Genomic DNA, 12,019 nt, shown 5'->3' on the forward strand with positions numbered 1-12,019 from the left:
ATCAAGGGAATGCTAGTTTTTAGACCATACTCTATCTAAAAACATAATTAACTGAAGGCAAAAATTGTTAATAACTGATACAGATTCTTTATCATTGATTTGCAAAAAAAACTGATTATCTGCATTTGGGTATTTTAATAAGATTATGATTCAGTAATTAGATTATGTGAAAACAAAACAACATGGTCAAACATATGAAGAATAATTAGTTTTTCTTGCCAAATAACGTGTTTGTATCATCAGTGGCTTGCTATATGTAATAGGGATGTCACGATACATAAATTTCATGAATCGATACATATCACGATACCTATTTTCGCGGCATTATTGCGTAAATTTAGTTACATTTTCAACATTAATATTTCAAATTTTATAACTGTCCATGAAAATATCAACATTTTTTATTCTCAGAGATTAAAAAGTTCTAATTTCCTATCTTTGTGCATGAAAAATAATCATTTAAAACTCTCATAACATCAAAAAACATGGTACAATTGCAAAATGTAACCGATACATAAAAACATTCAAACCGATACTTTCAAAACTAAATATTGATACAGTTTTGAATGTATCGATAATTGTATCGTCTTCGTAAAAAGTATCAATACATAGATGTGTCAATGTATCGTGGCATCCCTAATATGTAACAAGTGTTATGTATGGGATCACATATTCTTAGTAAAGTACACATTCTTGGATATGAGTCCCATCTGGGATTCGAACCCGCACTCTCACGGTAAGGTATCAAACTGCCAGCACTCAAAGACAGGTACCTATCCAATTAAGCTATACTAAAATGTCCAAAACGTCCATGTGTGTGAATGAGCATGGTGCTAGGTTGCTTTTAGCAACATTCCAGCAATATCATGGCAGGGGACACCAGAAATGGGCTTCACATATTATTTCCACATGGGGAATCGAACCCGGGTCTTCGGCGTAATGAGCAAACACTTTAACCACTAGGTTACCACAAGAAAATGTACTCCCAAAGATACACTCATCACATCTGACACCTTTCTAAAAGGCATTGTGTATTCCAGACAATAAAAACTATTGTACTGTCATGAACAATGGACAAGACGAAATATACACGTTATTTGGCAAGAAAGGACAAACAATCTGTTTAATATGTACTTTCTTTCTCATTTTCTTCATGATCTGACAACCATTGTGTCATAGAAGAATACTGAAAGTACTTACAGCATAAAGTGCTATATCACTTGAGTGACATATCAATAGGATTTCTTCTGATTAATAAAGTATTTCATAACTAAAGCATTATGGTAATGGGCGATGCCAACAGCTTGACAACAGTAAGTACTCTTGTGCATGAAGGCACTCGTGAACTGGGAGGATCTATACAAACAAGGACCTAAGACTAGGGGTGAAACAGTACGCTCCTACCATGGTACAGTATGTATTGCGGTTCAAGGCCTTTGGGTCGGTCTGTTTCGGTTCATTATATGAAAACTTACTTCCAGGAAAATAGCGGCCTCGAGCAAAGAAATGAACAGATTTTGACGAAATGATTTGATTTCTAGACATTTTAGAAAAGGTTTGAAAAGGTTAATAAAATGAAGGTACAAAGACCAAAATTTTGGAATGCATTACGGTATACCGAATCGAAGGCAAAATACTGTGGTTCTACTAATACCACGGTTTACCGTTTCACCCCTTCCAATGACAACAAGATTTATCACATAAAAGAGATATATATCATGAATTTTCAGATTTAAGAGTATTATTGAGTATTTGATGCTTTGGAATTTCATTTGGAATTGAGAACATTAATTAGTATTGGTATTAAATGTCAAAATTTTAACATCATACAATGACAAAACTACTAAACCATATCTGTATTCCCTTCTCCCAGTGCGAACTCTCCTGGTTGTAAGACAGACAGGATGTCACTCTGTAATACAATGACATCATGATACAATGGATGACGTCATGACACAATGGATTATGTCACATACTTCTGTGATAACAGAACCTGTTCACAAAACAAGAAGGAACAGAGTAATCAAAGATACTCTGGTAATAATGGATCGCAATATAAAATAATTCAGGGTCCATTTCTTGAAGCTGGAAGTATTTTCAAATTTGGGAAAAAAATATATATGCATTCAGAAATGAATTCATTCACAGTAAAGCATCAGATAACAGAGGACACCAGAAACTGGCTTCCCACATTGTACCCATGTGGGTAATTAAACCCTGATCTTTTAGTGACACACCTGTGAAGATCCGGATTAGAATTGGTTTTCAGAAAACCCATGCTTGTCGTAAAAGGTAACTAATGGGATGGGTGGTCATGTCATCGTATCCCAGTTGTGTAGATTGATGCTCATGTTGTTGATCAGTGGATTGTCTGGTCCAGACTTGATTATTTACAGACGGCCACCATATGGCTGGAATATTGCGGAGTTGGCGTTAAACAACAAACCAACTATCCAAAGTTTTAGTGGGGAGTGAACGCTTCAACCACTCAGCTATCCAACATCCCTGTGTTGCATAATAATTTCACTGATTGCATTTTTATCAATTACTTAACTCAGAGGGCAGGGTTTCAGCCAAATGGAGGCAAATATGACCGGATCTTTCTCAGACCATTTCAGTCTTTGTTCAACTCGGTAAACAAACTGAGAACAAAGTGACAACAAAGTGACAATGAAGTGACGATGAACTGACGATGAAGTGACGATGAAGTGTATCAGCTACCTCAAGAAGTAAGAAGTTAAACCTTGAACAATATCTCTCCTTTGACCCACGGTACATTTGGCAATGGTAATTGTTTTCTCACAGAGAGAACAAAAACAAACAGAAACAAAGAACAAGTTCTCCGCTAAACTGACAGCATGATAAAGCAAGGAAAACCAAATTCTCTGTTGACATTATCTCTTTCAATGTTTCAAATTCCTAGATACAAATTTTAATAAGAAAACAATGTCTTTTGAAAGTTGACTACCCCAGCAGAACTCTTGATATGGACATTGAAATTTGAACAAATTGAAATAAATGTAAAGAAAACACCCAAATTCAAAAATACATTAAAATTTAATTTAAAAAAAGTGTTTTTGCATCCTTTGGTTGTGAATAAAGAAACAGAATTGAGGCCACAACTAAGGGACCTTAGCATAACTCATATACAGTAAGTTAACAGCAATCACTGCCATACTAAGATCTTTTTGTGGGGCCAGGTTCTGTCAATACTAAATATTGATAAACTGTTTGAACTGTACTGGAGCCATTCGACTTGGAATTCATACAGCCTCATATAAAACAAAACAAACATCAGTTAATAACGCTAAACATAACAAACAAAAATAAAAGAAGTTGCTAAGATACATGAAATATTTCTGTTTTGTTTGGAAATTGAGAATACAGTCAAACATTGTTGAGTCGAAATTGACGGGACTATACCTAGAGTTATCCGACATTCGACATAACTGGGAAATGATAAAGAAAGCATACGAACGGATCAAATCTTTCTCATCAAGATAACCATATCTTTGACACATGAAAGTTCGACACAACAGTGTTTGAGTGTACTTCGCCGAGTATAAAATAATTAAATAGTTCCTGTTTGTGAACTAACGCAACATTACTCCCAACCTGGTGGTAACTCTAGACCGAAGACCGAATACAACGCCCAATCATATAAAACAAGGAACCAATTAGAATTGTCTAAAAATACTGTATACATAGTATATATCTTGTACTAATGAAGTGTGATCCCAAAATAAGAACTCTGTGAACCTTTGTAATAACCATGGTAATTACAAACCACGGTTACCATGGCAACTACAAACAGCACCCTGATTGGCTGGTAGAGGAACTTGGTGTGACCCCATGTCCCCATTGATATCTTGTGTCCTCTGGTGAGTCTTTGGAACAGGTGAGTTCTCATGTACCCTGGTGAGTCCACTTCAACCCTGGTGAGTCCTCCTGTATCACAGTACATCTTTGGTTGGTCCTGGTGACGACACGGCTTGATACACGGCATCATCACACGTTAGATACAACAGATCTCCGAACTTCTTCATGAAGCCTGTAGACTCCAGTATCCCTAGACTGGCCTCTAGAAACAGAGTCAAATCAACGATATAGAAGAAACTGCTAGTTGGTCTGGGTGCCGTTTTACCAAGCAGACTCAGCACTACAATTGTCGTCATATGTTAAGATATTGGAGTTACCATCACATTAGTGCTCAGATCGCTTTGTACAACGGCACCCTGGTGTATTAAAAATTGTCGGGTTGTTAGGAGTGTTGAAATAGTGATCAAGGAATTTGTATCCTTAAGCAGATTTTTAATGTACCGTATATGACCGTCTATAAGACGACCCCATGGATAAGACGACCCCCAAACTTGACCCTTAAAATCAGTGTCAAAATGTGCTTACCACGTTCATGAGGGTCCGTATAACCTTAGTGTTGATTATATATATTTTACATAAAAACTGTAAATAAAATTACACAATGCTAGGATATATTTCTTTGGGTTAAATAATAGTATTCTGTATTATATTTTACTGACGACTGCGTCAGAATTCATCCCGTTATATTATTGTGCATGTTTGAACTTGTTCGCCGGGAAACGTGTGCACAGCTGATTGCTATTTCCGGCTCAAATACACACGGTAATCTTAATTAATTTATAGAGCAAAACTGTAACTAAAATTACACAATGCTAGGATATATTTCTTTGGGTTAAATAATGGTATTCTGTATTATATTTTACTGATGACTGCGCCAGAATAGGTCCCGCTTATATTATTGTGCATGTTTGAACTTGTTCGCCGGAAACGCGGTGCACAGCTGATTGCTATTTCGGCTTTGTGTACGACGAGACAAACGCGACGGTAATCTTAATCCCTGCAAATAATACAATGCCCAGCAAAAACAACTTATAACTTAAAAGGTAAATAATCTTGTCTAGTGATGTTTAATTGCAAATTTGACGTCTCTACTGACAAAGTCGTCTTCTGTTGTTTGTTCACGCGAAGTGATACGATGTTGTTTTCTTACCCCTGGAAAAAAGTTTGACGAAAGCGTGACCCATGGATAAGACGACCCCCTTCTACAGACTGCTTTTTTTGGTCCTCAAAATTCGGCTTATAGACGGTCATATACGGTAGTATGTATGATTTTACTATCATGTTGTCCGTATATCCTTGAACATTTTGTAATCAGGTTTGTTCATGTGAGGGGACTGTATATCGCTGTCATATTACCTCATCTTTATTCTGATAAAAGCTGCATATATATTGGAATAACCTTGATCTAAGCATCTGGTAAAATGTAAACTCACGTCCACAAACCAGGATGTACAGAATAAACAGTGCTGTCACTGAAAGTTCAGTCATCACAGTTACTTATGATCAAAATATTTGTAAACTTCTTCAGAAAAAGATAACAATTCTTGTGATCCTTACCTCTCACTTCTGATAGAAAAACTTCAACATTTATAGACTTGTATTCTGCTATAATCTAGAACAGAAAAAGAATAAATCAAAATGGAGTCTCACGAGATATATGTAATTTTGGTGTCAAAATGTCACGATCTTAATGTCACAATAAGTAATACTTCAGCTTTAGTCTGTAAATAATCAAGTCTGGTACATATAATTCTGTGACTGATATCATGAGCATCGTCTGTGTAATTGGGATTCCATGATGTGTCAACCCAGTCAGCTGGCCTGATCCTCTGATCCCAGTAGTCGTCTTAGCATGGCATGGGTGCAATGTGTGAAGCCCATTTCTGGTGTCCCCTGCCGTGATGTTGCTGGAATATTGCTAAAAGCGGCGTAAAACCAAACTCAGTCAGTCAGTCAGTCTTAGCATGGGTTGCTTTAGACCAATTCTAACCTGGATCTTCACGTGGCATGATCAACAGTGATTCTGTTGGATTTTAGGCTACTCTCAGTATTATTAGGGGTTGTAGGGTTAGCCTAGTCATTAAAGCATTCTCTCGTCACTACCAAAGATATGGGTTCAATTCCCCACATGGGTCCAATTTGTGAAGCCCATTTCTGGTCTCCCCTGCCGTGAAACAGCTGGAATATTGCTACAAGCGGCGCAAAACCATACTCACTAACTTACTCAGTATTATTCTAGTCATGAACGGGCTTCACACAGCTAACAAGATTATCTCGGAAACTGACCCTAGGTGCTTAGAAAGGCAGCCAGCATATTAACAACTTGGGTAGCAAGGCTGTCATGGGTAGGAGGGAGAAGGTGGAATTAATCGCAAAGGGACTCAACCAAACAAAATTACTAGAATCTGTAATTTACTGAGAAAGTGTAATACCTAAAATAACCTTTGTTACATCTGACCACATTTGACATGGCATTGTGTTAAATCAATGTTGTATGAGAATCAGCAAAGTAAAACAGCTTGTTGTATCCATACTCAGTGGCCATTTTGACCAATCAATTACATACATACAGGACAGTGTGTATTGATGGTGTATATAACAAGCTACTGGGATATATGGTGAGTGTACTGGATTGATTTTCAGCTACAACTCCCAAACCAGTTCTTTTTTACATTAAGTACAATCTATTTCAAACGTGTTATCTTGCAACAATTTTTATTTGTGAGGATAAAATCCCTGGCTCCCTTCAACCAGGTTGATCCCTTATCACAAGTATAAACTAGCGCACAGAATAATCTGAAACCACTTTTATTTCCATGGGATGAATTTGACAAGTGACAGCTTTACGTAATATAGACCATGTACCAAAGCTTGAAACATTTGTAAATTTAATCTGTAACATTGTGCACAAATCTCACATTTCCAGGAGTCCTTAAATAACTCAGTCTAGCCATTTATCTAGCGATTTATCTAGCTTTTTACTCTCTCTTACCTGCTGTATAGCTGTAACCCCCATGATATCTAGAAATGTGACGCCAGTCATATCTATGACAATATGGTGTAGTGAAGACTTTTTGCTGCCTGGCAACAGGTAGATGGCAGTGTCTGGTGCACTGTCAGCATTGTTGGCTGCTTCGTGTCGTGGCAGCATCCCACGCCTCAGCTGTTGAACAGTTCAACAGTTAGTCAGTTACAGATCTGTTATAGTTTGTGCTGAATTGAGTGAGTGAGTTTAGCTTTCACGCTGCACCAGCAATATTCCACCTATATGGCGGAGGTCTCTAAATAATTGAGAACTGGTTCAGACAATCCAGTGGTCAACAGCATGAGCATCGATCTGCGTGGGATACGATGAACGGTCAACCAAGCCAGTCTTTGGCCACCTGATCCTTCTAGTGCGCTTTTATGACAAGCATGGGTTACTGAAGGCCAATATTCTAACCTGGACCTTCACAGGTTCCATCTTGTGAGAAGCCTCTGTGGGTTGGGATTGCTGACTTTAGATGCCTTACCTGAGAAAGTGGTTTGATTTGGTTGGTGGATAATTTTAACAGTCTGTAAGATCAATATTCTAACCTGGACCTTCACGGTGAGGTGAAATTGGGTTTAACTAGTGAGAATATTTTGCTCATATGACAGCATGAGCATGTGATGTGGGGCTGCTTTGTAATTAGCCCATACTTTACGCTGGTTTTATAGTGCTAGCCCACTGAGATACCATGCCGCAGTGAAGCATGAATACCCCACCAGACACATTATACTGATTCCGAGGCCGTTAATTCAGTCCTTCTTGTACCCGTTAATGCCATACAAGTACCATATTTTAACGCTCTTTTGGTATACTCGGGATCGAATCAATACCTTCGCTCTCGACCCGGACCTAACCACTACACCATGGAGTTAGTCCGACCTTCACGGGTTAGTTTGTGCTAAAAGCTTTGTGATAAGGAAGAATATTTGCCATTATTCTCTGCATATTTTCCACCATATAGCTGGAATATTGCTGAGTGTGGCGTAAAACTAAACTCACTCACTCTGCATATTTCAGTCTCAGTACAAGGACTAGCATAATCTCGTCTTATTCAACCCAGGGATTTTTTTCAGGATTGTAAACTAGGTGACCCTGGAAGTGGATACACAACATGTCCAATTCATAGCAGCTTCAAAAGAAAATCGCAAGAGCAGCCAGCAAGTAATATTGAAATAATTGAATAATCTGAACCTCAATAAGATCAGACATCAACTTTGGGTGGCCTAGTGGTTAAAGTGTCTGCTCATCATGTCGAAGACCCGGGTTCGATTCCCCACATGGGTACAATGTGTGAAGCCCATTTCTGGTGTCCCCCGCCTTGATACTGCTGGAATATTGCTAAAAGCAACGAAAACCATCCTCCTCCCCTAAGACATGAACCTGGCCATACCTCCCGGTAGTTGTTGCCTACATGGTTTGTCTCCTCCTCCTCCTTATCAACCACAATCTCCTTCGTCTTCTTCCGCCTTTTTAAGGGATTCACTCCCGACAACTTGTACACTTTCTTCTTGAAAATGTCTGCATTGGCAAAATACAGAGGCGAGTCCATGCGGATCACTCTGACCCCGGACATCTCCTTGACCTGTAGAAGGAAGACATGATAAGACCGTTCTATAACATCGCATTTGTGATGAGATTGTGAGTGACAGGGTGAGGCTGCATGGATCTAAATGTATTAAGAGGTGAGGTGGGGTGAGGTGAAATTGGGTTTTACGTCGTACTTGAGAATATTTCGCTCATTTGATGACGTGCATGCGTGTGTGTATGTGTATGTGCGGCTGCTTGTACTAGCCCAGACTTAAGCTGGTTTTATAGTGCTAGCTCACTGAGATACCATGCCGCAGTGAAGCATGAATACCCCACTCAGACACATTATACTGACTCCGAGCTGACCAGTCCTTGTTGTACCCATTAATGTCGAGAGCCAGACAGAGACCAACAAGTACCATATTTTAATGACTTTTGGTATAACGCGGTCGGGGATCGAACCCGCGACCTTCCGCTCTCCGGGCGGACGATCTAACCACTACACCACGGAGGCGGTCAAATGTATTAAGAAGCTGGACTAATAAACAATATGCATGTCATAATTGATTTCAGTAGTAGTTCTGTTCATGTAGACTCATGCCAGAAGCATGCTTCAAGATCACTGCTGAATGTCTTTCTGTGTAAGCTAGAACCAGTAGACACTTACATCTCTGTACTGCCCGAGAGAACGGTATTCCTCACTGGAACTGACGGTACCAACAGCTGTAGTGGTTGACCTGACATAACACACACAGCATTACAAGATGGTACATGGATGAAACAGATAAAACTAAAACACACATTTTTTTTTAGGTGGAAGGGGGTTTCGGACTGATAAGAAACACAAACTACATATGACCCAATACATAATACAAAAACAACTTATACATATAGAGGAATCAAATCCTTTGACAATTTTAAGTTACAGCTGAAAACTCACCTCTTCACCATCTACTATGACTGAATCCAAATCTGTACACAGACTCACTAGTGTTGATGTTTTCCCTCTAATATCCAGTCTTTTATAATGTATTTTATTCTATTCCGTGTTGCGCTTTGAGCATATGTTTTTTATGGAATCTAGCACTATACAAAACTACATTATTATTATTATTATTATTATCATCCTATATTCAGGATTACACTTTCTTAGTGAATTACGAACTCTGGTACTTAATTTGTTCAGTAAGGTCCAGGGCCTAGATTTTCTAAAGCTCTCTTAGCGCTAAAATAGTCTTAAGTTAATGTTAATGTATGGCAGTTACGACTATCTTAGCACTAAGAGAGCTTCGAAAATCTAGGCCCAGGGTTGGAAACCATAAGAGTGAAGCACATAACTTCCAGCAAACAAAGTCAGCAATCTAACCCACTCAGCCACTGAGGTTTCCCAAAAATGGAATTCTGACAACAGGAAATCTTGTTGACCCTCTGACAAGTGTAAATTGGCACAATTCCATAACCAAAAGCTATGACAACACAACACCTTTTAGAAAGTAGTCAGAAAATAACATAGGTAATATTTAGGATAACACTTTCTACAATGTAAAACAATAAAAGGTTGGCAGTCATTGAAGGTAACATGTATAGAGGCAGGATACATAGAAAGCTTGAATACTGAGATATGTATTGCCTTCAACATGTCAACTTACCTCTGGGTTCTGACCACCACCATCAATGTGCACACGAGGAATCCAATCATCAGGCCTTTGTCGGCATCCAGGATCACGGAGGCACAGAAGGTGAACACCCACACAATCTGAAGCACAAACCACAACTTACAGCGCTGCTAAATCCTCTTGTGAAATAAGAGTGCGCAGGGATGTTGAAAAATGTGTGAAAATATTTCATGTCATTATTTGTCATGCCATAGCACCCAAAATAGCCTTAATTCAAACACTGGTGTGCTATTTGAATCACCTTTAGTGGACAATTATCTCCCCTTAATGCACTCCAACAACAATACTTTATCAGGAGACACTGCATTTACCTTGAAATTCACCATTGGAAAGTGAAAAAAATGTCAAAACTGTTCACTTGATCATATGTCTATCTACTCCAGCTAGAAATGATCTTCACACATTATAGGGGTGGCATAGTGGTTAGAGTGGTCACTCGTCATGCCAAAGACTTGGGTTCAATTCCCCATGAGTACAATGTGTGACATATATTTCTGGTGTCCCCGCTGTGATATTGCTGTAATTTTGCTAAAAGCACTCACTCACACAAACTACCCCTGAGGAGAATTTTACTGAAGCAATTGGATGGGTAAACGTATTAATCAGTAATAACAGAGAATCTGTCAACTATGAAGCTGTCCCACCACACGTCAGCATGAGTGAGTGAGTTTGGTTTAACACCTCTTTAGCAATATTCCAGCAATATCATGGCGGGGGACACCAGAAATGGGCTTCACACACTGTGCCCATGTGGGGAATCAAACCCGGGCCTTTGGTTCGATGAGCAAATGCTTTAACCACTAGGCTACCCTACCACCCCACATCAGCATGAAGTACAGTAAGTCAGTGAGTGAGTATGGTTTTACGCCGCTTTTAGCGATATTCCAGCAATATCATGGCGGGGGCATGAAGTACTGACCTCAATGCCATCCAACTTTGAGACACAGTCAACTCAAACAAAAGAACAAAAGAACTGACAATGAGACATCTAAAAAGTCATCATCAGACCGACACTATCCACATCATCAGCCAACTCACACAGTCATAGTGGGATTTCCCCCACAGATCCCTGAGCTGGAACAGCTTCATGAACATCCCTCGCAGGTTGACTATGATGATGGAGGAGAGCACGCACTGAAACAGATGATGTTCATTTGTTTATGTCATCTGGTCTACATTTGTCCTTTATACAAAAAGAATCATGAGATCCTTGACACAGTCTGCAAGGTTTTTGATTCAGATTGGATCTGAATTCATTAACTTCGTAAGTCCATGTGAGTGAGTGAGTGAGTTAGTTAGTTTTACGTGGCACTCAGCCGCTTTTAGCAATATTCCAGCTATATGGCGGCGGTCTGTAAATACTTGAGTCTGGACCAGACAATCCATTGATCAACAACATGAGCCTCAATCTGCGCAACTGGGAACTGATGACATGTGTCAACCAAGTCAGCAGCCTGGCCACCTGATCCCGTTAGTCGCCTCTTACGACAAGGATAGGTTACTGAAGATCAATATTCTAACCCGGACCATCACAGGTAAGTTATCTATGAATTCGGCTTATCTACGGTAAAATACCGTACTCACCAGTGGGAGTGCATGCAGGTACGGCCCCAGCACCATGATCACCAGCAAAACCACACAACACGCTACAAGGGAAGTTACCTGAAACCATGGCAACAACTTCAATCAGTTCAAACATCATTAAACATTAAGTCAAAATCAACATACCCATTTGATCACAACAACAAACAAAACAACAAAATAATAAATAGAAAAAAAGCTAGAGTAATTTGAAGTCATTAAGAGCAACAAGCCAGCCATTCTACGTTTCACATATTATACAACGGTCTTCTTCAACTAGCCTACTTCAACATGTCACCTGTCACAGTAGCTAAGCTAGGACTTT

At 39.2% G+C, this 12,019-nt stretch overlaps 1 protein-coding gene across 1 annotated transcript; it reads right to left on the minus strand.

The window, feature by feature from the left end:
* Positions 1 to 7,957: 7,957 nt before the first annotated feature.
* Positions 7,958 to 11,775, minus strand: LOC124261656 (solute carrier family 26 member 6-like; the record flags this gene model as incomplete). Its single annotated transcript, XM_046695998.1, has 6 exons — positions 7,958 to 8,002; positions 8,301 to 8,492; positions 9,105 to 9,174; positions 10,087 to 10,193; positions 11,152 to 11,247; positions 11,698 to 11,775. Coding segments are annotated over 6 exons (588 nt in total), but the record flags the coding sequence as incomplete, so codon positions are not given.
* Between the last annotated feature and the right edge of the window lie 244 nt (positions 11,776 to 12,019).

Source organism: Haliotis rubra, unplaced genomic scaffold (genome assembly GCF_003918875.1).
Source record: "Haliotis rubra isolate DU_JTF1 unplaced genomic scaffold, ASM391887v1 Scf802, whole genome shotgun sequence".
Lineage (NCBI taxonomy): Eukaryota > Metazoa > Mollusca > Gastropoda > Lepetellida > Haliotidae > Haliotis > Haliotis rubra.